The sequence below is a fragment of the Sminthopsis crassicaudata genome, chromosome 6 (genome assembly GCF_048593235.1).
Source record: "Sminthopsis crassicaudata isolate SCR6 chromosome 6, ASM4859323v1, whole genome shotgun sequence".
Lineage (NCBI taxonomy): Eukaryota > Metazoa > Chordata > Mammalia > Dasyuromorphia > Dasyuridae > Sminthopsis > Sminthopsis crassicaudata.
This window is the reverse complement of record NC_133622.1, coordinates 244,936,578-244,963,145: the sequence shown is the minus strand read 5'-3', so window position 1 is coordinate 244,963,145 and position 26,568 is coordinate 244,936,578. Positions and strand designations below refer to the sequence as shown.

General features: G+C 45.3%; 2 protein-coding genes across 4 annotated transcripts in view; one reads left to right on the top strand and one right to left on the bottom strand.

Moving 5' to 3' along the window:
• Positions 1–3,344, bottom strand: part of ZFP91 (ZFP91 zinc finger protein, atypical E3 ubiquitin ligase) — a 33,352-nt gene extending 30,008 nt beyond the window's left edge. The window contains exon 1 of one of the 3 annotated variants that reach the window (XM_074274551.1): positions 2,875–3,344. In XM_074274551.1, the coding sequence (XP_074130652.1) occupies positions 2,875–3,263 (389 nt within the window). In that variant the 5' untranslated portion in view covers positions 3,264–3,344. The remainder of the gene's footprint in view (positions 1–2,874) is intronic. The other 2 variants (XM_074274550.1, XM_074274549.1) reach the window with 2 other exon arrangements.
• A 4,635-nt stretch (positions 3,345–7,979) lies between these two features.
• On the top strand, positions 7,980–25,854 carry LPXN (leupaxin). The gene is given in 10 exon segments (XM_074272812.1): positions 7,980–8,079; positions 11,407–11,471; positions 11,473–11,547; positions 13,248–13,294; positions 14,220–14,319; positions 17,718–17,882; positions 20,992–21,168; positions 21,258–21,339; positions 24,457–24,605; positions 24,961–25,854. Coding segments are annotated over 10 exon segments (1,143 nt in total). The 5' UTR covers positions 7,980–8,066; the 3' UTR covers positions 25,231–25,854.
• Positions 25,855–26,568: the final 714 nt, after the last annotated feature.

Below are 26,568 nucleotides of genomic sequence, written 5' to 3'. Positions count from 1 at the left end.
ACACTACTCAAGAAACCATGGGTTTATCAAATTATATATTAACATTAAGATGATAATTAATATGTCTTAAGGAAGGAATTTTTACAAACACTGCCTTTTAATCACTGCTCTGGAGATGAATACAGGTATGAAATTCCTTTCTATTGTGATATGAGATGGGGAATTAGAAGAGAAAGAGAAAAGGACACAGAATTTAGGATATTCCTTCTTCCTTGCTGGCAACATTATGTACAAGAAACAGCATTATACTATTCATTTTTAGCATAACAATACAATTATACTTTTTGAGTCTTTCACAAATAGAAACAATTCAAAATTTTGGTTGCAGCATCCTTTTCTAAAACAGATAGATACTGTGGCAGTGAATATAGTTACCATTTCTGAAATTATATTGGAACAGTTAGGCTGTAAATACTTTAAACAATGTTTTGCTCAATTATACATCTTTGTAATGGTTTTTGTTTTTCATCTGTTTACAAGTAGGAGGAAGAGTATGAGAGTGGGAGGCTGAGAAGATAAGATTATTCCTGAGCGAAAAAAATGTTTAATTAAAAAAAAAAATAAGCAAATACATATTTTGTGGCAGAAATGTAACACTGATAGTTTTAAGAAGTGAGTAGGAAAGACTTTGTTGAAAGGGATTGCTTTCTCCTAATATATCATCTGCCCAAAGAAACCTAAATTAACAGTAACTTAAATGAATGAAGACAATTCTAGGAGGGTGACAGGATGAATTTGGGCATCACTCTAAGAGAGGAGGTAGAATTCCTCCTACATACTACCATGCCATCTATTCAAATGGACCCAACCAGGAATTATAAATCTATTATGACTAACGAGTGAAAACTGCAATTACATCCAACAAGATGTTCAAAGTTACATACAGTACAGTATGTCTATTTCAGCGCCATTGACTTAGCTGTGAGCCTCTGAATTATTTTAATTGATTCCTTAAGAAGGAAATGAGGTTTATCTTTCAAAATCATTTCCTCATATTTCAGAAAGTATACCAAATTTTGATCACTCTGCCATAAAAGGTCAAAAAAAACCCCTGTACTTCTTATTAGAGTAAATGGCTACGTCATTCCAAAAATAACTGATGAGTAGCTTATGAAGCACTCCCATTAATTGAGCAACTTAAAATCTGTCCTAATTTTGGATGAAGTATACTTTTCTTTTTTCACTAGACTGGTTTCTGTCTAGCGTATCCCAACTGCTATCATTTATATTTTTGGTCATAGGAAGCATTTAACTCAAATTTTGCCCAACACTCTCAGTGTTTTCAGTTAGTTAATTTTCTTCAGATCAAAGGTTAGGGAAGCTGAGAAAAGCACCTGGAGGTGAATTTAGTCCAACCATATAAACACTTTCACAAAACAAAGTGGAGCCCAGAAGAAAAGAAACCTATTAATGCCTTATTATGTGCTAAGTGCTTTACAAATACTTAGGTGATTTGATCCTCATTATAACCCTGAGAGGTAGCCAATAGCCTTATCTCCATCCTACAATTGTGGAAACTGAGGCAGGCAGAAGTTAAGAGCTTCTAGCCCAAGGACCCACAGCTGGTTCTCTCAATGACTTTCCGCTCCATGCTACTACGTTAATTAAGTTCTGAAAAGCTGAAAATGACCATGAATGAGAAATAATCCTCATTCTATTAGGTCAATTTAATTCATAAAAGGGAATCACTATGATACTTAATTGCTTTTGTCTCATTTCATGACGTCATTTTTCCCCTGCCCCGCTTAAGTAATTATTTTATTAGTAGTTTCTGCACCTGGAAATAACTACTTGAGTTAAAATTAAAAAAAAAAAAATTAACACCCACGTTATGGTAATTTTTTTTTTTTTAAAGATTCTAAGTCAAATAAAAATGGAGCTAGACTTCAGTTCAGATAATGGGAGGAGTGAAGAGGGGAAAAATGTGAAAACAACAACAAAGTCACGTCCTAATTCAAATGGCACCTATGCAAAACACTAAGTAATGTAAACATAAAAACTCTCGGACACAAATCTAAGGTCTAAAAATTAGCTGAGACGCTGGAGCCAGCGGCAAAGCCCGAGATTCAGGGGCCGGATGCTGCCCTCGGGGCGCAAGGCTGAAAAGGCGGTGAGGTTCATGGAAGATCTAGAGTGACGATCGGACCCCAGGGCGAGGAGAGAAAAAGGCAAGAGAAGGTAAATGTGGAGCTGTGGGGAGCAGCTCGGGGACACGGCTCAGGCTGGAAGGTGCAAACGTGGGGGAAGTCAAGGAATGGGGGGACTGAAAGGCTGGATCTGGAGCAGAAAGGCCTGGGTTCCAGTCCTCCCCGGGATGAGTCACTGCTAAGGAGGCTGTGCGGGAGGACCCCCCTGAACTGGATGGGTTCGTTTTCGGTTGCCACAAAAACACGGAGACCCGCCGCGCAGCGCTGGGACCTGTCCACGGGGGCGGTTGTTTCTAATTTTCGGAGCCTCGTGAGCCCGAGGGTGCAAGTACAAAGAGAACGCTCCACACCGCGGGTCAGGAGACTTGCTTCTCCCCCACCCGCGGCCCCCATGCCGTACGGGCGCTTTCTCCTCCTCCCCCTCTCCCCCGCCTTTAGCGGAGCGCCGTCCAGCCGGGCACTGCCCTCCCAACCGGAGCGGGGACCGCTTTCCCTTTTGCCTTAGGGGTCCCGCTGCCTCGCACACAGCAAGCACTTAATCAATGCTGGCGCCAGAAGAAGACCCCGCTTCGGTCCCTCCCCGTCCGGCGGGGCAGGGAGCGCGCTGCGCCAGTAGGGGGCAGAGGCGGCGCGCGGTCACGTGGAACGGGCTTTACGGAGGCCGAGAGGGGGGGAGGGTGCCGCGGTGACAAGGGGGAGGGGGAAAGTCTCCAGCCTGAGTACTCACGAGAGTCGGGAGCTCTTCTTGGCCAGGGCCGGCTCCGCCGACGAGGACTCCTGCCGCGCTTCTGCGGAGTCCCCTGTCCGAGCGCTGGGGCTGCTCCTCCGCCGCCGGGGATACTCAGCCTTTCTCCGGCGGGATGCCGCGGCTGCAGCCGCGGCGGCAGCTGCGGCCCGGCCCCGCTCGCGTCCTCCCCTCAGTACCCGGCTGCCGGTGGACCCACCGGCCGCCGCCGAAGGTGGCGGCGACTGCTGCTGCTCCTGCTGCTGCTCTTGCTCCGGGGCCGCCTCGGCCGCTACCACCTCCGCCCCTTCCTGCTCCGGCTGCTCAGGCTCGGGCTCGAGCTCCGGCTGCTGCTGCTCCGAGGGTCGCGGCTCCTCCGTCCCCCCCGGCATCGGGGCTCGCCCGTCCCCGCCTGCGGCTCTCCTCAGGCGGCGGAGCCGGCCGCGCCGCTGCCCCCCTCCCCCGGTCCCTCAGTCCGTCCGTCCACCCGCCCGGCTCACGCTCGGCCCTCACTTCCCCCTCCCGCTCCCGCCCCCTGGGCCAGCACCACCACTCACGGCCCGGCCGCCGCCAGCGGCGCGCGCGCGCCCGCTTACCGCCGGCCAATCAGAGAGGCTCGGCTGCTCCCCGGGATCCGCCCCCGCGAGGAGCCCCCACGCGCCCCCCCCCGACCCTCACCCCGCACTCCTCTCTTTGGCCAATCAGGAGGCAGCTTCAGAGGAGCGCGCGAGGTTTCCTTCCCCCCGCGCACCCGCTCTCACCGTTAAACGGCCGCGTCTCGCGACAGTCCCAATGTGACTTTTTTCCTCCCTCCCCGCGTCTAGAGACCCCGCCCCACACACTCCTTCCTCCAGCCCCCCGAGGGAGTTTGCGCGCGCACCCGTCTCGAAGCGCTGGGGCTGCTCGCGCTACCGGGGCCCTTTCAACCCCTCCTTCCCCTCACTTCTTTCTCAGGCCACGGAAGCCGTCCTGGCAGGCCTTCGCTCCGGGCCTCGGGCCTCGGTCCCTTCTTCCAGTTCTCTGGATCTTCCTGCCCTCAGCTTCTGCCAGGTCTGGCGAAGAGATGAGGGTAAATTTTTGAGCTGTTGCTTCTCCTTTAAGAAAAAAAAAAGGCTCATCGGCTGGAAGATGAAAGTCCGTATCAAAATGGCGGCGGCTCCGCGGGGGGCGGGGCTACAAGGGATCTCGAGCCCGCCTCTTCTCTGGCGCATGCGCCAAGCCCCGCCGTCGAGGAATTCTGGGACTTGTAGTTCTGAGTAGTGGGCCTAGCCGGAGGCATTACAGTAATGGAGGGACTGCACGGAGGATTCTGGGATAGAGTTTGTGAAGCTTGACTCCATGGGAAATGTAGTTTTGCTTCAATAAGGCTTTCTTCCTCTCTTTCCCATCCTCTTTCCCTTCCCCCCATCATCTCCCTCACCCTTCACCCCCGGCGGAGGTGCTCGGGGACGGGACTGGTTTGCTGGGAATTGAGGCGTATCTTGCCGGATTTTAGGCTGTTCTCCAGTCTGCTCGCCCTGGGGGGTTGGTCCTCTCGGGCCCGTGTAAGCGGCTGGGGGTGCGACTTACAGGTGCCATACTTATTGTTAATTACAGATGAAACATTCATTGCGCTTTGACGTGGCCGAAAGGCTACGTTTATCCAGAAAGGGTTAAAAATGTGCCCCGTTCCCGCTGCTAGTCTGGGACACCGCTGGGACCGAGCTCCGGCCGGCCGAAGCGGAAGGGCCTCCCCGCGGTGTGCCCAGAGAAGTGAGGTTCGACAAGCACTTTACCGAGCTTATTTAGGGGTCGCTCCACCAGCCCCGGGGGGGGGGGAGCTTGGTGACCCCTCAGGCTTTTCTGGCAAATAGCGGAGGAAGTGCCTCGTGCATTTTACGGAGGAGGAAACAGGCAGTTAAATTGCCCGCTCAGCGTCCCAAGCGGAACTCGAAGCCCGGAGGATCTTCACGATTCCGGGCCCTGACTCTCTCCCCGGGCCACGCTTTACAAACGAGGAAATCGAGTCAGGGAAAGGTTGACTTACGCGAGGTCCTGCAGCTAATCGCGGGAGTTAAGCCGACTCCTGGTGTGCAGGGGGGAGGGAAGATGGGGAAAGTGACCCCAGCCTCCTGGGGTCGCGCTGGCCCAGCGTTGGAGTTGGGAAACTTGGGTTAAGTGCTGACCCTGCCTCTATCCCTGGGAGGCGGAGCATGAGCCGGCAGCGCCCTCCCAGTTCTCTGACTCAGTTTACCTTTGTGACGGTTCCCCGTGCTGGGAGTGTTCTCCCTCCTCGTCCACAGACCCCCAGGTTCCTTTAAATCCCAATGAATATCCCCTCTTACGGGAAGCCGTCCTTAAATCCCCTCACTACGTCTATGTAGGCTTGAACCCGCTCCCCTGTAAGGTGGTACCCCGTGCTAAGCCTCTTGGGAGGAACTGGGAAGTAGCCATTCAATAAAGGTCAATTGATAAGTTAATGTGCGCGTGACTCCTAAATGTCTGCTACTCGGAGTTGTGTTTTTGCAGGCTGGTCCTCACACTTTTAAACAGGGGCCGGTTCTGTCCCTCAGACTGTGGGAGGCCGGACTAGAGTAAAACCAGCAGCTCCCACTGTCTCCGCCTCGGCGCATTTGCCACAACCCGGCGGCCGCAAGAACGTCCTCGGGGCCGCATCTGACCCGGGGCGCAGTTTGAGATCCCTGAAATTTTAGTCAAGCCAAGAACGAGAATCCCTGTCAGGCCCGTTGGGGCCCTGAAAGTCAGAGCTTGGGCTGCTTTAAGTGTCCTGGAGGGTTCCCAGAGACCGCAGGGGGATGAGGGACGGAGCTGTGGCCCGGGCCCAGGAGGGCCGGAATCCTGCCCCCCCCCCCCAGCTCCCCATGTAACCCACAAGTCTCCTAACTGTTACTTGCTGGGGCCTAAACAGCGCCGGCCTCCCTGGGCCACGGAGAGGATCCCGAGGGATAACAAGGCCCTAGGGAATCTCTCTTAACCGCCGCAGGACTCTGAGTGTGACCTAAATAAACACCCATGACTGCTCTCAAGCCATCCTACCCGGTGGATCTAGAGCCGGGAGGAGGCAGCAGGACGGAGGCCGGCCCAGGGCCTGGAGGAGCAGGGCTCAGGTTCCACCTCGGACAGGCCGCCCCCCCCCCTTTTTTATGAGGTAATTAGAGACAGGTCGGGGTCACAGCCCTAGGAGGTGTCTGAGGGCGGGTGAAGTGGATGGTGTCAGGTCTGAAACGGGGCTCCTGGACACTGGAGACCGAGCGCTTTCAGTGCTCCAGAGCCGGCTTGAGAGGCTGCAGTGGGAGAGAAGGAGGGTCGTCTTGCGTTTGCTCATTCAGGGGCTCCTTCAGCCAATAGAATTCCAGGTCGGGGCCAAACGTGGCGCCGGAGGGGCCTTGGAAGTCACGGAGCCAAGCCCTGGGGTTTAGAGTAGAGGAAGGGACCTGACCAGGCTCCCGGGCCGGGAAGTGCGGTGCTGTCCCCCGTGATTGGGAGGGAGCCCACTCTGGCATGGGAGGACATGGACTGGGGGGCAGCCTGGCCCCTGGTGCTCCCCTCACACTCGCCCTCCCTCGCCTGTTACATGAGTGGCTCCCACTTGAAACCCCCATCTTTACTCCTGAAGTTCCCCCTGACTCTGCGAGCAGAGCCCCCACCGGCTCTCAGGGCTGGCTCCCTCTGCCGCCCTGAGACCTTCCCTTTGGTTCTTTCCCCCAGGCGTGTCTCCTCAGCTTTAAACTGATGCTACAGTTACCTCCAAGGCTTTTGTTCCTGCCCAGCATGGAAGCCTCCTGGAGAAGGGAATCACCACGATGCTCCATCACATGACGCTCCCGGGCAGGTCAGTCCGTCTCTCCCAGTCTCCCTTTGATCATTTATAAAGTGGGACTGACGCCTGCACGTTAGAAAGGTGGTGATGAGGACACGGGAGTTCTCATACGGAGGCCGGGCCTCCCCCCCTGAAGACGGAAGGCTGCCGTGAGACCCTCATCACTCCACTAGGGGAAGGGAAGAAGCACCTGGAGCCAAGCCTGGCTGTGCCCGAGGCCGGAAGAAGGCCCGTGGCCTGCGGCCTCCCCACGGCCCATCTGCCCTGGGCCGCTCCTGTGGGCCCAGCCACCTGCCGCTGCGTTTGGGCTCGTCTGCCTTTCCGGAAGGCTCTCCCAGGGGCTCGCGTGCCAGAACTGTCTGTGGCAGGTGTGTATCTCGAGCTGCTCAACGCGCCAACACAATTCCCATGTGCTCATCTCCCAGGCTTAGATTTTCTATCTCCCATTATTCCCCCATCTTGGCCCTTGGCTACTTTTATGAACCAGAACAAAAGTCTTTGTCCACAGAACAGAGAAATCACGGAATGAGAAATCCTTGAATCTTTTAAGAGATGGAATCAAAAAGAAGACCAAGCCACGGGACCAAGGGAAAAAAAAAAAAGGATTTCACATAAACCGTTCATTTAAATGGTGGACCAGATCCAACACCTTAAGGCAAACATCGAAGTTATGGGGCTGCTCTCCTCCCCACCAGTATAACATTTCTTCCCACAGACACTTAGTCAATGGCTCCCCTTCCGCTGAATTTCCTTTGGAACAGCGCTGACATCCTATGGTTATTTAGAGTAATGCAAACTAGGAATCCCCAATTTCCTTTCAGGTTCTATCCCTTTTCATAAAAACTTCAGCAATAAGAGATTGCCCAATAAGAAAGTTAGTCCTATAGAGGGAAAGGTGACATAGAACAGCTTAGGTTCCCAAACCGTAATAACACGTGCTCTGTAAGCTTGTGCAAACATCGGCAGCAACGGGCTTTCGCAGCACTTGGAATACAGCTTTTTAATGAAGAATGACTTCTTGAATCTTCTAAATGTCATTCATTTCCATGGAATCCAGCCCGAGTATTCTCCTTATGAGATTAGTCTTTGGTGCCCCTTGTCGGGCTCTAGAAACAATCTGTTAGCCAAGATATTTGACCAAATGAATTCTCATCAGTCATATTGTTTTCAGATATGGCTAACCATGCTTTGAAAAGTACGTGACTCACAAAAAAAAAGAAAAAAAAAACCAAAACCCTGAGTTGAATCAAAAGAGAGGAAGTGCTAAGCAGATACAGGAACTAAAAGAATTTAGAGAGTACTTCATGCAGTGTCACTCAACTGCTTTGTGATCTTCCAGTCCCACACCTTGTTGGAGTCCCTTGGGTGTGTGAAGATGGAAGATCTGGGTGAGTAGGGGCTTCTCTGCGAAGAGGCAAAAGGGAATGAACCTTTGGGCTCTTTTTGTACAGGGGCTTCTTTGAAAACTTAGCTTGTGCACATAGACTGAAAGGTCCGATTTTCACTTCTGTTCCTCACCCCTAGAGCAGGAAGAACTGTTCTTATTTTGCTGGGCATCCCCTTTGTCATGGTGGGTTAATCAGAGGACCTAGACTGCTATTCTGCGGGATGTTTTTGAATTATATATTAAACCAGTTTCCTTAATGTATCAAAAGGATGGATGTTTCTTGGAAGGTGCTTGAGAACTGGTCTTTTTGCTATTTCCCTCCCTTAGTGGATGTTCTACTCCCTTAATCTGATCTTATTTACCATGTTTCCAAGTATGCCTCAAGTATGTAATTTTTAGTATTATTATTCTATAATATTGTGAAAACTTACAGAATAAGAGGTACCGAATAGATTTAACACACACACACACACACACACACACACACACACGTACACACATATGCATGTACACATAGATTTTTCTACGTATATATTTGGTTATTCAGTCATTTCATTCATGTCGGACTCTTCATGACCCCTTTTGGGATTTTCTTAGCAAAGATATCGGAGGGGTTTGCCATTTCCTTCTCCAGCTTATCGTGCTGAGGAGAAAACTGAAGCAAGCAGTCTGGTACAGATTGCTTCAAAACAAGAGGAAGAGCAGTGGTGATATTGGTGAAAGAATGAAATAATGAGACAATATTGTGCAATGATTAGAAAATGCTTCTAAGACTTAGGAAGGTCTGGATTTGAATCTTGCCTCAAATACAGCTGTTTTCCTGTAAATAAGTCACTTATTTTTGCAAATCTGTGAGCTAGCATTGTCCAGTTGATCTCTACCAATGGAGGCAGTTTCCACAGTGGAAGTTCCTGAACAGATACAATCTGCTTTTCTCCTCACTCCCCCCCCCAAAAAAAAATGAGAGAAAGGAGAATTCGCATTTTGAGCTCCCTGTGGTGTGTGAGACTTGGGTCCTTCCTGGACCTCGGCCTGCTCCGGGTCCCCCAGCTCTGGTCTTTGGTGTCCCTCGGATCCCCTTGCCCAGCTGGGACATGAGGCCAGAAGGCTGCAGGCTACTCTTCCAGCTCCTGCCATGAGGGTAAGTTGCATCCATCTTCTCCTCCGTCCTCCCTCGATGCTCTTGTCTCTGCGGGGGAGGCCGTCCTCCTGGGGATGTGGTGAGGAGCAGCATGGCTGGCTCCCGTATCTCTCTCAATCTCAGTTCATGATCTGCCCACTTCCTTTACCAGCAGAGAGACTGATGACATCCTTGGGCTGCACACGTCCGGTGAAAGGCCGCAGCCATTTAGACTCTGCCCCTCTGTCGCCTTTTTGATCATCAGCACTTTGGGGTGGCAGTTGTGGTTTAGTATACTCAATATGAGGTGATCTAATGAACCCAGATGTGTTAGGAAAAACCCGCTGCGGTCTTCAGCAGCTGCTCCTGAGGAGATCTCAAGAAGCTCTGGGTAGAGCTAAGATCTAAAGCTCAGTTCTTGGTATATGGCTTCTCTCCCCCAATCCGTATCCCTCTTCTCCTCTCCCCATTGCTCATACTGAAATTAGTCATCCTGAAATTATGAAATCTGGAGAGGAACATGATGTATTAAGAGAAGTGACAGGGAAAGTAGGGTGAGTGAAGCCTGCTAGCTGGCTTTAGTGAATGTGGGCTAGAAGCAAGTTTTGAAGTTCTGTTTTTTCCACCCTCCTTCCACCTCCAGCTAGTTATCCAATACTTTCTCCTTGGTAAATGCTTTTACAGGGTTAAAAGCCTGATCTTCATTGTCAAAAATCTGCCTCAAAACCAAGGACCACTAATAAGTCATTTAAACACAGCTGGAGAATTGAAAGAGGGGAGTCTGGATGTTTGGGGAAGCAGTAAGTTTAGGGGCTGGAGATTCTAGCTGTGATTTCACTGGCATGAGGAACTCTCGGGCAGGGAAACTCCCTTTGATAGAACTTAGATCTTCCTGTTGCTTAGACCAGGGCTTCTTAAACTTTTTCAGCTTGCAACTTTGCAAATGTTTACGTGACCCTGGATATATAACAGGACATAAAATGGGTATACAAATGAAACCTTTACTGATAGCAAAACCCCTATGTTCAGTTATGAGACCCCATATGGGGTTGAGAAGCAGAGTTTAAGAAGCTGGGGTTGAGAGCACTGAGTTTAGAAGCCCTTTGCCATCAGAGACTTGAAACTCATGCATTGATTGCCCTGAGACTGGAAGAATGGACAGGATTGAATGAATGACTGTGTCGTCTCCCCAACTATGGCTTATTAGTCCAATGGCCTAAAGGACTCCTGGATGGAACGCCATTCTGCCGGGATCACTGTGTGTCTCAGCTGGAAGAGATCTTGGCTGTTATCTAGAGCAGAGCTAGAGGGAGACATGGTGGTCCTGGGGGTACCTCCAGCTCTACCTGGCACAAGAGGTGATGGGCTTGGGGGTACTGCCTTGTGGAAGTCACAGACCCCAGGATACCAGTTTGAAGGCTGCTGTTAGGAGGGGCGTGGAGGAGGAAAAAGCAGAGCCCAGTGGGCTAGCCTGCCCTCTGGAAAGTTGCCATTTTAATTATTCTGACTAACTAGGTGCTAAGCTCTGTTATTTCTGCACAGCTAAAGGCCCAGAGTGTTTTTCCTACTTGGGGCAAAGCCTTGATTATCCTTCTGTAGTTATAGTTCTGAACAATTAATCCCCAAACCTCTTTAGTTAGTAATGCTTTAAAAATGCACTAAGACTTTTGGGGGCTTCCTTTATAAAGACTTCCTTTATAGCTATGGAAATGGAAATACCAAAAAGGGATGATTTACCTAAGTAAGTGATAGAACTGGGATTTGAACCCAGGTCTGAGATTCCATTTCATTAATGAGGTTATTAAATATAAGTATTAGAAGCATAGATGGTAGGTAATTAGGGGACAGCCATGGCCTGCCCAAAACATCTCGTGTCCACTCTGAAGAAGCGGTGTATTTACATTGAGAAAGAATCAAAGGGAAGGGAATAAACATTAAGTATGTGTATATGTATAATATATATATATATATATATGTGTGTGTGTATATACATATACATATATGTATATATATATATAATCTGTATATACATAATAAATATTAAGAATTAAACAAAGTGGGTATACTATGTTTCAGCACTGTGCTAAGCACCTTATAAATATATCATTCCATAGGAAACACAATAAATAACCAGAGAGATGGGCCTGGATTAATGAAAAGGTCTTGTGTTATTTGACGCTTTTTGTTTCTTATTCTTTGGTGGTTCAGATGCTTTGTTAGAAGAACTGGAACGATCTTCCCTGGGGGAAAGTCATGAGGATCCTGAACCTCTCCAGGGGACCCAGGAAAGATGGGAAGGTGTCGGAGGCAGCCAAGGCCAGCCCAGTCCAAGATGACACACGGCCCCATGCCGGTGAGCTTTTCCTTCAGTTTTCTGTGCATGTAGGGAATGGATGCATGTGCGTGGCCTTTAACAATTCCATCGGTCCTCATTAGACCATGGCTCTGACTGAGTTCTAGAAGGCTGTTCTAGCAAAGAAGCAGCTTCAGTCAGGCTCTAGATGGTGAACCTGGGCTCGGGGATGAGCCGGGTGCCGGAGGACTGAGTGGAAGGCCCCAGCCCTGGAGGGCTGGCAGTGACACGTGTTGTCACCATGCAGCAGCCAGCTGGGGTGGGGAGGAGGTAGAGGCTGTGGGGACATAAGTGAAATCATAAAGCTTTGAAATAATGCTCAGAATATAGGAGTCTTCCCAATATTGAGGGCATCTCTGAAATGAAAACTGTTCAAAAGATATTTATATATATATATATATACACATAAAATATATATAAAATATATACACATAGATATACATATATGTATGTATATATATGTGGTTTTATATATGTATATATATATATATACATACATATGCATGTATATATATAAATGGAGAGAGAATATTTATATATATATGTATATATATATATATATACATATACAGACAAATATATATGGAGAGAGTGAGAGAACTATTTATGTATGTGTATGTGTAAATATGTATGTATATATATGTATACATATACATATATATATATATACATATATATTTACACACACATACACACACTAATTTTTTTTTTTAAAGCAAGCAAATTGGAGGTGTGATTTGCCCTCAGGGACACACAGCTTGTCAATATTAAGTGTCTGAGGTCACATTTGAACTCATAGGTCCTTCTAACTCCAGAGCTGGTACTCTATGCACCATGCCATCCAGCCACCCCTCCTCCCTGATCCCTGCAGATTTTTTTTTAATTTAATTTACATTAAAGAAATAAAGCACTTATTTTCTTTCCCTCTATGACATAAAGACATCAAAGCCATTTTAATGACTACACATAGTAAAGCAAAGCAAATCCCCAAATTGTCCAGGTCCTACAATGTGTCTCATTCTCTCTGGCGAGTTCGTCAGTCAGAACAAGGGAGCTTAGCTCATCAGTCCTCTGGAATGATGGTTGGTCAGTGCTGTGGTCAGAGTTCTGAAGTTGCTCAAAATTGCCTTTACGATGGTGTTGTTCCGATGGTGTAGGTTTTATTCCTGATTCTGCTCTTTTCACCCAGCATTAGTACATACAAGTATTTCCCCATTTCTCTGACTCTAGCTCTCATTGTAGGTTACACAGGGAATTTCTGTTAGCCACATAGGATCAGAAAGGAAAAGCAATCTATGTGTGCAATAACATATACAATATATGAAAAGCATCATCATTTGGTAAATATGGAAGTCTTGTCAGAGTCAGGAAGCCCTGGATTCAAGCTTACCTCTGGTTTGTAATGGTCGTGTTCAAATTTATTGGAGAGAAGTAAGCCACGTCTAGCTGCCCTGTGATTCTGGATGGCACAGGCTAGGGACGAGCAGACTTTTTCCTTTCCTTGCCTTCTTTACTCATCCCAGTCCTGCCTAGAAGTAATTGGATGGACCTCCTTTGATATCTGGAGGCCGCTCATTAAAAGAGAGAGCTAGCAATTGCTTCCCTTATGAAATCAGAACCATAACTACAGGATGCTGATAAATAGTAAGACAATGGAGATTTTTATTCTTTTTTTCATCACACCTCTGTGTTTTAGGCACAGGTGATATATACTACAAAGATTGAAGAGGACAACATCTACAGGTATTCCATTTTCATTGATCTTTTTGTTTAAATTTTGGGTACCGTGAATGTTTGATAAGGAAATTTGTGATCGAACATAGACATATCACAGTCGCTCCACCATGTCTCATCTCCGAGCAGGCTTAGGTTGCAAAGTCCCAAGATGGTAAGTGATTTTTCTTTTCCAGATCTGGAAAAATAGATGGAATCTCAGAAGTGACCAAAAGTACAAGTGCCCCGCCCTGCCTAGGACATGAGGAGCTGGTCAAATACTCCCTTCTCCTGTGCACATTTGGGCAAGCTAGCAGAAAAACTGGTTTGCCCAACAATGTGAAGGCCAAGAAATAGAAACTTCATGTCCTTGGATCACAGCCCCACTGCCTAAAGTTCTCACCTAGTGATTAACCATATCTATTTGTTGCTCTGCCTGTGAGGCTGCTAAGGTGCTTGATCAGCATGGCTATGGAAGCCTACTCTGGTTGGAAGCTCTGGAAATTCTGGACAGTGATCCCTTGAGAAGCTTTTCTTTATCGGCACTAGAGTCCCCATAATGGCAAAAGGGACTATTTTTACTCTATTTTTATTCGTAATTTTCACCCCCTCTTTTTAAGGCTGAGGCAACTAAGTTAAATAAATAAGGTCATGGAGGAGATAAATGAACTGGGATCCAAACTGAGATTATTCTAAATTTCTCATTTGATCCCTACCATTGTGCTATCTTTATGGCTGCTTCATTGGACACCCATGATCCCCTGGTCTTTTCATTTCTCCTCCATTGTAATAAGACTAGAAAGAAATGTTGCATTTTCTTCCCCGTGCTGCATCTGTACAGACAGGCAACCACCTACCCCTTACCTGGGAAAAAGAAAAATAAGTAGTTTTGACAGTTAAAACTTAAGTTGTGGCGACTTTTATTGATTCTTATTGTGCTGTTGCTTCTGTGTAGTGACATTCAAGAGCCAGAGGCCGCGGGGCTGCCTCAGAGCACCTCAGCGGCTGCCCAGCTGGATGAGCTCATGGCTCACCTGTGTCAGATGCAGTCCAAGGTAAGTGTGGTCCTTGCTTTATAGGCTTTCGAAAGGAGCAGTGAGTAGGACATAATCATAAAACTAAGATTTGTGTTTAGGCCCTCTATAAAGATCCTGGGTTCCATGCCTTTTCAGGGAATGACTTGTGAGTTGGTGTGCCACCATCTGTATGTTCTACATTCAGTGTTACAAAAAGACAGCGTGCCATGATCCTTAAGAAATTAAAAACTTTCTTTTAACTCAGCTTAAAATATCAAGAAATAAATGTTTGTCTGGTCTAAAATCCTTTTTAGACTTTTCCTTTCCCTTTCACAAAATGTATAGAATAATAACAAAAACCCAAGTGCCTCATGTTCAGTCCCCTAAAAATACTAGTCCTATGACCCTTCTAGAGACTGTACACCTATCCATTCTGAAGGGTTTAGAGAAGGAGTTTTTAACTTTTTTGTAGCATGAACCTTTTTGGCCAATAGACCCCTTCTCAGAAGAATGTTTTAAATGCATAAGCTAAAATAAGGAACTGTTTTGAAATAGTTATCAAAATATATAAAAGTTGATGGATCTCAGGTTTTAAATCCTTAAATTAGCTTGATTACATAAAATAATGAACCCTTTCAATCCTTGAGGGATTTAGTTGAGGAAGAGCTTTAAAAGATTAAGATACAGTAGAATGTGAAATCCAGACTATCTTAACATGGACTTCCTTTCCTTGTTCAAGTTTCTCACAAGTTAAGTATTGCCTTAAATTTTCAAAAATGTATCAGTTTTTATTAAAATTTTATGTTTTTGCATCATCATAATTTCCCCCAATTTCCTCTCTACACCAGAGCTATTCTATAGAACAGATAATATTTTTAAAAAGAGAGAGAGAGAGAGAGAGAGAGAGAGAGAGAGAGAGAGAGAGAGAGAGAGAGAGAGAGAGAGAGAGATATGAAGGAAGGAAAGAAGGAAGAAAAGAGGGAGGGGAGAATGGAAGAGAAGAAGAGGGAGAAATGAAAAAAGAAAATGAAGAGGAAGAGATCAATAGTCAATATCTTGAAAAAATTCAAAAACGTGTTCAATATAAACAGCTGTGGATATCCCACTTCCATGAAAGGGAGGTTTGGGGTGTTCCTTCATATCTCTTTTTTGTGTCCTACTTGATCTTTACAAATTTATTACACTCACTTGTAACTTTTTGGTTTGTAGTTTTTCTATTTTTTGTTGTTTTCTGTTTGCATTGATTTAGTCATTGTGTCTCTTATTTTCTTTCTTCCTGTGCATCAATTTGTGTATTTCTTCCCATGTTTATGTTCATCAAACACATCATTTCTTACAGCCTAGTAAATTCCATAACATTTATGTACCAGTTTGTTTTGCCATTCTCCAATCAATGCATGTCACTTTATTATAATTCTTTGCTATCACAAAAAGTGATGCTCTAAATATTTTGTGTCTGTTTCTTCTCATCAATGGTCCCTTGGGTATAAACCTAATAATGGAAGTTTTCTGGTTCAAAGATTATGAATATTTTATTCACTTTGCATAACTCCAAGTTATGCAAACACAACATGTTAGGATTACTCGCTACAACAACAGTTATACCATTTCACAGTTCCACCAACAATGTATCAGCGTACTGATTATTCCACAATTCATCCAGCAGTGATTATTGGCATTTTTGGTCAATATTTTTGCTAATTTGCAATGTAACTTTAAATTGTCTTGTGATAGAGAAGTGCCTAAGCACTGTGGGGATAAAGCTAGGGCATTATCAATTTGAGCATTCTTTTTTCTGAGCTATAACAGGCAACAGGCATTTATTAAGCACTTACTATTTGTCAGACTGAGAAATACAAAGAAAGGAAAGGCAGTCCTTATCCTCAAGTTCACATTCCAATGGGAGTGACAACATTTAAATAACTACGTATAAATAAATTGTAACCAGTATAAATGGGAGATAATCTCCGAGAGAAGATGCTAGAAATGCTTGGAATTATGTTAACAAAATTGTTTCTGGCCTACTGGTGTCTAAAATACAGAAAAGCTTTTTTCTTTGACAGAAGCCTGTGACCTAGTTGGGGAGGTACATGAAATAGCTACATCCCAGGCAAATATGTCATTTCTCACGGTGTAGACATGAAATGTTTATTAGATAAATAAATATAAGGCCATAAAAGTGAGATATTGGTGATTGCGGGGCCTTTTGGGCAGAATCTGATTGTTGAATCCTAAGGGTGGAAAGGGTTATCTATGCCAGTCCCTTTCCTGGGCCTGCAGCAGGGGTCTCAGTTTCAGAGGAGCAGAAGAGCCCTATTTCTGAGATTTTGCTAAGGTGAGATCCACCTTTTGGGGAGTGAGAGGTAGGAGGAGTCCAGACCCTGAGGGACTGTCCTTAGCAGTGGTCAGGAAGCTAAGAGGAGGTGAGGGGTTAGAGGACAGAGAATAAGTTGGTCTTGGACATAACTGAATAGAAGATGTCTGCAGGAGATCCAATTTGAGACTTCTCAAAGGCAAGTTGGAGTGGGAGATCTGAGGTCAGCGGAGAGGTTGGGGCAAGAAAGGTTGATCTGAGATTTATCAGCTCAGAGACAGTAATTAAATTCATGGGAGCGAATGAGGTCATCAAGCAAAGCCAAGCGACTTGTCCAAACTAGTAGATGTCAGGACCAGGATCTGAACTCCATTCCTCCCATTTCCAGTCCATGGCATTGATTGCGATTAGTTCATGGGATCTTAGGGCTGGTTAAGCAAGAGAGGCCATCCATCCTGACCTCAGCCCTCCTCAGGAACACCTGCCTTACAGGGGCTCACCTGGCACTTCCAAGAACCCCCCCAGGAAACCCCCAGGGACCCACTGCTCTCTGGCTTCATGGTTGAGCAGCATTTCCTTCCTGTTGAAGTGAAAGCTGCCCTTTGCTGGGCACTAGCCCATGGCCTCTAGGCATTGGAAGATGCTTTCCTTAACTGCAGGCCAGCCTCAGACTTGGCTGCTTAGGTGGGGAGACTGTCATGGTAGATGCTAAAGGTGAGGGATGCTTTGGGGATTGTGTGTAGCATGATTTATCAGGAAAAATGCTAAATTAGTTAGGTGGCCATTGGCTCAGAGAGCTGAAGATGCAAAAGATCTCGGGCTATCCAGCAGAATACAGTTTACCTTGGAAGCACCTGCCACAGGTGGGATTTGAACCCACGTTGTCCCACTCGAACCAGTGCTCTTGTAGCTGTACCAGCTAAACACAGAGTCCTGAGAGATTGGGGCTAAGAGAGCCCAATTCAGGAACCTTTTTCCCCCTCCCAAATAATACTTTTCCTGGGTGATAGCTTTTCTCTTGGTGCTTACATGTAAGTAATAATGGGATATTGATGTAGATGGGCTTTTGAACGTTAAATTCCATGACTGAAAAGCCTTTTAAAGTTTTTCTTCCTGCTGGTAGGTCATGGCGAAGTCTGCTGGCCCCAGGGAGCCGCTGCCAAAGAAAGATCCCAACAGTTCCTTGGACACGATGCTCGGGGGATTGGAGCAGGACTTGCAGAACCTTGGCATTGCCACCACCCCCAAGGGCCACTGTGCTTCCTGCCAAAAACCCATCGCTGGAAAGGTGGGTGCTCCGCAGCTACTGGGGTGTGTGTCTGGGTCTCTGTTCTGTGTGCCCCCCAGGACTGATCTTTCTTAGTTTGGGACTATTCTCATTTTGATCTTCTTTCTTATGATAAAAAACTTTTAATAGCTAAAAGATATCCAAATAAACAGAAACAAATATGAAAACATGAACTAGGAACCCAGAACATATATATATATATATATGTATATATATACATATATATATGTATGCCCACATAAATATATTTGATTTGCTTCTTTGTCTCTTTATAAGCTTCTGTTTACAATCAGTTTATGTTGATTCTTATTTTTGTATATTGTTGCTCTGAGAATGTTTTCTTTTTTCTGTATCACTTCATCTAAAGCTTCCATGTTTCTTTGTAGTCTTTATTTTTCTAATTTCTTATGGTACAATAATGTTATATTTATATACCATGAGTTATTCAACAGTCATCAGTCACTGAACTTATGGGCTGATTGTTGTTTTTGCAAGTAAAGTCACTCTTAAGTATTTCTGTGCGGATATCCTTTCCTCCCATTAGTAACATCCTTACATCTAATCCAAGTACTGGGATCTTGGGGTTGAAATGTGTGATTTGTTTTATAACTCTTGGCATGTTCTTTTCAGAAAAAAAGTATACTAATTCAAATTTATTTTTCTTTCAATTGAAAAAAAAAATCTTTCTCTTTCACTTCCCCCACCACTCAGAGGGATGGGGGAAGGGAAAGTTTTGCTAATTTACAACTCCACCAACGATGAAGTAGTGTTTCTAATTTCAACACCATCAGCATTAGGTACTTCCTTACATACATCCAGTAACCAGTATTGCTTTAAGTAATAAAGTTCACTTGTTTTAATTTGCATTTCCCTTTCATTCTTAGCAAACTTTAACTGGGTTTCTTCAGCTTTGATTCATTTTTAATCAATCAGTAATTATTTATTGTTGTTCAGGCCTGTCTGACTCTTTGTGACCCCATTTGGGGTTTTCTGGCCAAAGATACTGGAGTAAGTGATTCTCCAAGTATTTATTGAGCCCTTATTCTGTCTGTAGCTCTATGCTAGGCAATGGAAAACAAAGAAAAAAAAGGCACCAGTCCCTGTCTGCAAGGAGTTATGACCATTTATCCAGTGGGTAGTTATTGATTTTGCAAATTTGGGTCAATTCTTTATGGGTTTTAAATGTCAATATTATCAGATATTTCACCACAAAACATTTCACCAATCTGTTCCTTTCTTTATGGATTGTATTACTTTCTGTTGTATTAAAAGTCTTTATTTGCAATTGAATTAATCTTTTTTGTCATCAACAATTTCCTTCACTTATTTGGTAGATATGAATTTCCTTTATTTCCACAATTGGGATAAATATATAATTCCTTTTCTAAAATTCTTGTGGTATTTATTTAAGTATTAAGATTTTTGATCACCTTAGAATTTATTATAGAATATGGATCCAATCTTACTTGTTATTCTGCCAAATAATTTTTCCCCCTTATAAATGAGTGGTTCTTCCTGTGTTTTGTAATTTGAGATTGTTCCTTGGTTTTGAATTTATATCTGGCCTATCTTTTCTGTTATATTGACTTGTTATTTAAATATTCCTAGATATATTTTAAAATGATCACCGTACAGAATATAAATTGAGATTTGGGGATGAAAATCATCCGACTTTATCACAAAATTCATAATTCTCTTTTTTCTTCTTCTGCATTTGTTCTACTGTGTTTATTTGTCATCTTTGTACACAATTCTGTGGAATGGCAATCTTTGGAGGAAGTTAGATGAGAAAGGCACCACCAATGATTGCAAGATCCTTTATTTTTTTTTAATGTTTTAAAAATTCAATTTTGTTTTATTTTTGGTTCTACGTTCTCTTCCTTTCTTCCTCTTCCCCTTCCCCTCACTGAGAATGCAAAAAAAAAAAAACCCAAATCCATTACAAATATGAAGTCATGCAAAACAAATTTGTGCATTAAGCCATCTTCTAAAAAATAGTGGGGGGAAAGGAGATAAATATGGGTCTCATTCTGCCCCCTGTGCCCATGAGTTCTCTCTATGGAGACAGAGAGCATCGTGGTACATCATTGTATTCATCAGAATTATTAGGTTCTTCTTGGTGGATATCTTTACATTATTGCTGTGACTACATAAATTGTTCTCCTGGTTTCCAAAAGTCTTCTCAGATCTTTCTGAAACCGTCCCCTTCATTTCTTACCTCAAAATAGTACTCTACCACATGGCTAAATCATAACTCGTCCAGCCATTCTTCCATTTCCTGTTCTGTCACCAAAAGAAGAACTGCTAGAAATATTTTTTGTCTTAATTTTAATAGGTCCTTTCTTCTTTTCTTTGATCTCTTTGGAGTGTAGACCTAATAGCACTTATTAGTTTGGGAGGCACAGTTCCAAGTTGCTTTCCATATGGTTGGACTAGTTCACAGTTCCACTAATAGTATATTAGCATGAAACTACCCACATTATCTCTTCTGTTAGATATTTTCTTTTTCTGAGTAATTTAATGGATGTCAGGTAGTACTTTAGACACGCTCTAATTTGAGTTTCTCTTATTATTAGTGATTTAGAACAATTTTTAATATTACTGTTGTGGATAGCTTTGATTTCTTCCTCAGAATGTCATTTACCCATTTATCAATTGGGAAATGGCACTTCTTTTTATAAATTTCATATATTTATATAAATATTAAATATAATATTTATTTTTATATTTTTATAAAAAATAATAAAATAAATATAATAAATGAGTATGTGTGTGTATCTATCTATCTATAGATATATATGTGCCCTCTACCAGAGAAACTTATTTTCCACGTGGGACCTTTGAGGCGATCCCTGAATGACTCATCTTTACCATTTTGAAGGACTGGGCCAAGTGGAGTCTCTAAGCCTGATTATTTCGGGTCTCGGCTTAAGCTTTCTCTCCTTAGCCCAGCTCGTGTTTTCTCACCTGTGTTCCTGGAGAACAGGAGTTCCTCGAGGCCCAGGCCTGTCTCCTTTTGATCTTGGGGCCCAGCGTCCCTTGTGCGCTTCTCACAGAGCAGACCTTCAGCCATTTCCTTTCTGGCCATCTTTCTTTCCTCCCACTGCAGGTGATCACAGCTCTGGGAAAGACTTGGCACCCGGAACACTTTGTCTGCACTCACTGCAGGACGGAGCTGGGCTGCGGCAGCCCCTTCTTCGAGCGCAGCGGCCTGGCTTACTGCTCCCAGGACTACCACGAGCTTTTCTCGCCCCGCTGCGCCTACTGCGCCGCCCCCATTCTTGACGTGAGTATGTCTGCCCTGGCCCTTCCAGCTGGGCGGATGGGGGAGCGCCGCCGCCATGTTCTGACCAGGGGCACATGTCCCTTTTGCAGAAGGTGCTGACGGCGATGGACCAGACGTGGCACCCGGAGCACTTCTTCTGCGCCCACTGTGGGGAGGTGTTCAGTGAGGAAGGTAGGCCGCTCTGGGAGACTGCTGCACACACTGGGCAGAGATTCTGAAGAGACCATGAGGTGTCTGCCTTGGTATCCAGGTGCCAGCTCTTGCTTTGGGCCTAGAAGACACCAGATGGGCCTCTGCCCAATTGCCTGTGGGTTACTGGCAGTCTTGACCCTATGTTGTAGCTGCTTTCCTAGCCTGGGCCTTGTTGGAATGGAGAGAGCCATTTTCTTCCTGTTGGGGGAGTTTATCCCTTCAAGATTCAAGGAAAACCAATTTATGAATGGAGCCTTTGGCCTGCTCGTGAATCAGAGGCACCCTCCACCTCCTTGTTGGGAACATCTGTATTCACAGCCGCCTGCAGGATGGTTCCCCTGAGCTAGAAGCTCTCTACCTTCTGGTCAGCTTAGCCGGGGAAGCAGATTTTGTTTTACCACAAACAGTGACCACTGGCCTAAGGCTTGTGAGAAGTCCCTTTGGTCTGCACTTTTCTGCTTCCTCAAAGACTGAACTTCCTCGCCCCTCCCTGGTGCAGGTGCTGTCCCCCGAGAGCAGGCCCACAGGGAGCCCTGCCTTTCTTTTCCTTGTTTCCTCCCCGGCCCTGCAGGTGCTCACTGATTTCCCTCGTGGCTCCATGTCTCAGCTGAGCATCGCCCCCCTTTCCTGCTGTGGTACTTTTAATTGTCAGTGTTTCTTGTCAGCCCTCCAGAAGTAATTGGCCCCAGAGAGAGCCTCGGGAGGCTTGGGGCTGAAACTTTCTCAATTTGCTGGATTATTAAATGAGGGGCATCTCAGAAAGTTTAGCTGATTAGTGGTGATCCTCCCTCCCCTGAGACTCTTCTGATTTGGAATGGCTCTTGTTACTTCTCGGCCTCTTTTTTGAGACTCCTGGGCCCTGTTTTCCAGCAGCCCCTTCGGGGAGGGCCTCCGGGGTCATCTGGCAAGACTGAGTCATTGCTTTCAGAAGCCACATGAAAGTTGACTTTATTCATCGTCACTGCCATTTCCCAGGCTTGGTTCAGTGTTATTGGTTAGAAGCCTGGTGGGATGATAAGCAGCTTTTTATGGCTTCAATGGCAGACCTCAGTGAATTCCATGGCCTTTGCTAACAAGACTGGCTTATGGGAAATTTATAGTAGTCTTTGGTATGATGGGGGAGGGGACTGAATTTCTCTTTTATACCTACATTAAATGCCAAAAGAGAGCATCTGATGACAGTTATTCTTCCATCCAGCACATATTTATTTATTAATCTAAGAACTAGCATCATTAGTAGGTGACTAAAAGAAAGCAAGTTCTAATTTATTTGCTGCTTTTCAGCAAAGCCCTATCAGTTGGGGATTGGGAAATATATCAAAGAATAGCTCAGTGGGACAGTTCAGGGACTCTGGGAAGAAGAGGATCTCTGCCCTATACTGTAGTTGGTCCCGTGCCCCTTGGTCACTCTATCCACATTTGTCCAAGAGATTTGTCAAACCAAAAAAAAAAAGAAAAAAAAAAACCTCCCTCTGTCAGACTTTCTTTCTCAGTGAGAAAGGTGAATGTGAGAAAGGAAATCTCTTCAACTCTCTTATTTATACAGTAAGAACTTGGGATGCAGCTGATGGGACTTCTAGTAGTCTCAGCAGAGAGGTCAGAGGAATATAAAGGAATCGACTCAGTTTATTTCTGATAGTCTTTTCAGATTCAGGACAAAGGAGAATATCAGTTGGGAAACTTTGAGCTCAGTTTTTACCCAGTGTAGTGTTCATACATGAGATGGGTACTGGGTCCGGAGGCCAGGGCTCAAACTCTACCCTGGCCACTGGCCAGCTTTGTGGTCTTAGGCCTGTTACTTATCATCTTGGAGCCTCAGCTTCCTCATTTGTAAAATGGGTCTCTGAGGTGTGCACTGCCTCCCACAGAGGGCCTTTGGGCCTAAAAAGGCCCTTAAGGAAACTTAAGGTGCAATGCCAGACAGCAGTCTTGCCCATATTTGCCACATCCATATTTGTGACTATAGTTTTGCTCTTATGGATTTTCCAGTTCAGTCAATCAGTCAATCAATTAATACTTATTGAGGTGTCTGCTGTGTGCCAGGTACTTTGCCAAGTGTCAGGGATCCAAAAAAGAAGCAAGAGACAATCCTCTCAAGGAGCCTATAGTCTGATAAGAGAGACTCCACACTAATACATAAGTTCACATAAGTCTCTCCAGGCCTCTCTGAAATCATCCTACTGGTCATTTCTTAGAGAACAATAATATTCCATAACATTCATCTACCACAATTTAGCCATTCTTCAGTTGATGGGCATCCACTCAGTCTCCAGTTTCTGGCCACTACACAGACGGCCACAAACATTTCTGCCCATGTGGGTCCCTTTCCCTTTTTTATGATCTCTTTGGGATGCAGGCCTTTGGGCATAGTTCTAAATTGCTTCCCGGAGACAATACGAGGACATGGGAGTTTATTGCATCCCTGTGGGGCAGGGTGGCGTGATCATACCTACAATCTAGGAAAATCATTTTAGTGACTGAACCGAGGTGTTAGAGAGGGGAAAGACAGGAAAGCAAACCTGGTGGCGGGCTTTACCAATAGGCCAAGTGATGGAGGGATTTGCACCAGGGGCTGGTGAGGTCAAAAGAAAGGAGGAGGATTTGGGAGAGGTTGCAAAGGTGGAATTAACAGGTTTGGAAATAGATGGATTTGGGAGGTGAGAGACAGTAAAGAATCCAAGATGACTCCTAGTTTGTGAGCCTTCCACAGTAAGAGGGAATGTAGGAGGAACGATTTAGGAGGAAGGAGTTTGGTTTTGGACATACGGAGTTTAAGATTTCTCTTGGAATCCAGTTCCAAAAGTGTGAGAGGCAGTTGTTATCCTTTGAAGAGCCAAGAAGGTCCCAGGCAAGTCTCTGTGAGGGTGGGGATGGGGGGCAGGCAGTTCCCTTGTCCATGGCAAACACTAGAGCCTCCCAGATGTAGACAGCAGGTATCAGGTGTGCTTTTCCACTGCCCCGGGAAAAGGTCTCTAGTCCCAGCCAAATGATTTTCCTTTGAGTTAGCTAACCTGGTGTCCAGGCCACAGTCAGTTTTGATTTTGAGTTAAAGATACATTTCACATGGTGAGTGACTCGTTGGCTCTGTCTCCCCAGGATTCCATGAAAAGGACAAGAAGCCGTACTGCCGGAAAGATTTCTTGGCCATGTTTGCTCCCAAGTGTGGAGGCTGCAACCGGCCCGTGTTGGAAAATTACCTGTCTGCCATGGACACCGTCTGGCACCCGGAGTGCTTCGTGTGTGGGGTCAGTCAGCCTGGGGCCTTACAGAGAGTTAGGGGGCAGGAAGGGGGGCTTCTCAAAATTGCCAGGCTCTCATTTACTTCCTCTGTACAATGAGCAAATCCAAACCTAATTGATCCCCATTTTAGGGAGCTTTCAGGGAAGACCTGATGCTTCCTGATGTCCCCCAAAATCTGCATGTTCCCTTCTCTAATTCTGACTTTTTGAAACCATATTCTTCAAGAGATGCTGCTCTGTCAGCAGTTCTATCCCAGGATAGGCTTGGGGGCTCTTGGGCCTTGGGCTTCCTCTTTCTGGGGATGGAAACACATGGTACATGGTGCCCCCTTAGCACCTGCATTTGTTCCCTTGTCTCCAGGACTGTTTCCAGGCTTTCTCTACAGCCTCTTTCTTTGAGCTGAACGGGCAGCCTTTTTGCGAGCTGCACTACCATCGGCGGCGGGGGACCATCTGCTACGGATGCGAGCAGCCCATCAGCGGCCGCTGCATCAGCGCCATGGGCCGCAAATTTCACCCAGAGCACTTTGTGTGCACCTTCTGCCTGAGCCAGCTGTCCAAGGGCATCTTCCGAGAACAGAACGACAAGGCCTATTGTCAGCCGTGCTTCACCAGGCTCTTCCCACTCTAACTCCAAGGTGTTCCCCAGGCCCTCCTGATACCAACTGGGCCTTCCTGATACCAGCCGGGCCCAGGGGAGAAGGGGCACAAGGAACCACCCACAGACCTCTCAGCTGCCTGATGGGGAGGCCAGGCAGTGAGGAGACGCTTCTCAACAGGGCCTTTCCTTCCCGATATGGGCTGAGCCTTTTCTATATTTTTTTTTCCTTCCCCAAGGTAGCCAACCCCTAAAAGTGCTAGTTACTCTGAGTTCCTTCCTCACTAGAAACTTAGAGTTCACTTTTATTGCTTTGTGTATTCATCACACACACACAGCTCCTCTCTTTCTTCTCTCTCTGTCACTTTTCTGTCTCTCTCACTTTCTTTTTTTTCTCTCTATCTCTTTTTCTTGCTGTCTCTGTCTCTCTCTTTCTGTCTCATTCTCTCTCTCTCTCTGTCTCTCTCTCTCTCTGTCTCTCTCTGTCTCTCTCTGTCTCTCTCTCTGTCTCTCTCTTGCTTCTCTCTCTCTCATGCACACATAGACATACACATAGAGCTCCTCATCTTAAGGCCACCTTTTCTCACTTATCTTATTCTATTTTATATAATCTCTGGGGCTGCTGAAATTCTGACATATGCTAAAAAGACTATGGAAGCTTAAAATTCAAATGAAATTCAGATTTTCTCTTGGGGAAATAATTCTTAACTACATGCTCTTGAATTCTGGCCTCTGAGAAATAAAATAGCTTGCTATTTTGAGTCTTATTTCTTTTTCTTATGCCCAGTTATACTCCCCTTCCCCCCAATCCTTCTGTTTCATATTGTAGATAATAAAGAAAAGCTCTTTGAAGATGAGAATAAAGGAAACTATACTTGATAATTTGGGAATTGGAGGTCTTTGGAGCCCTATTTTAGATACATCTGTATCCCATGACTCATCTACAAAGTATTGTGACTCAATCTGAAAATTTTCTTTGACTATTTAATCAATCAACCAAACCAACCAGTTTAAGATGTAATGACAAGAGCAGCAAAGTCTCTTCCTTCAAGGAGCTTACAAATAAAACAGGAATGGGGAATAATTAAAATGTACATAGCTAAGTAAATTCAGTACATATTCAATTAAGTGAATTTTGCAGTTCAGGGGCACTTGGAAATCTGCTACAAAGTACACTTTATCATTATGCCCCTTACCTAATTTTATTGGTATGTCTTACAAATAAGCATGAGTCATCTGGGAAAATTTCCCATTTTGCAGAAGCAGCAACTGACCCAGAAAGGTTTAATTGCATCCTCTTCTGAAGAAAGGAATTTAAAATGGGATCCGTAGACTTGTAAATATAGTAAGTGTACACCTGGCCTTTCTGGT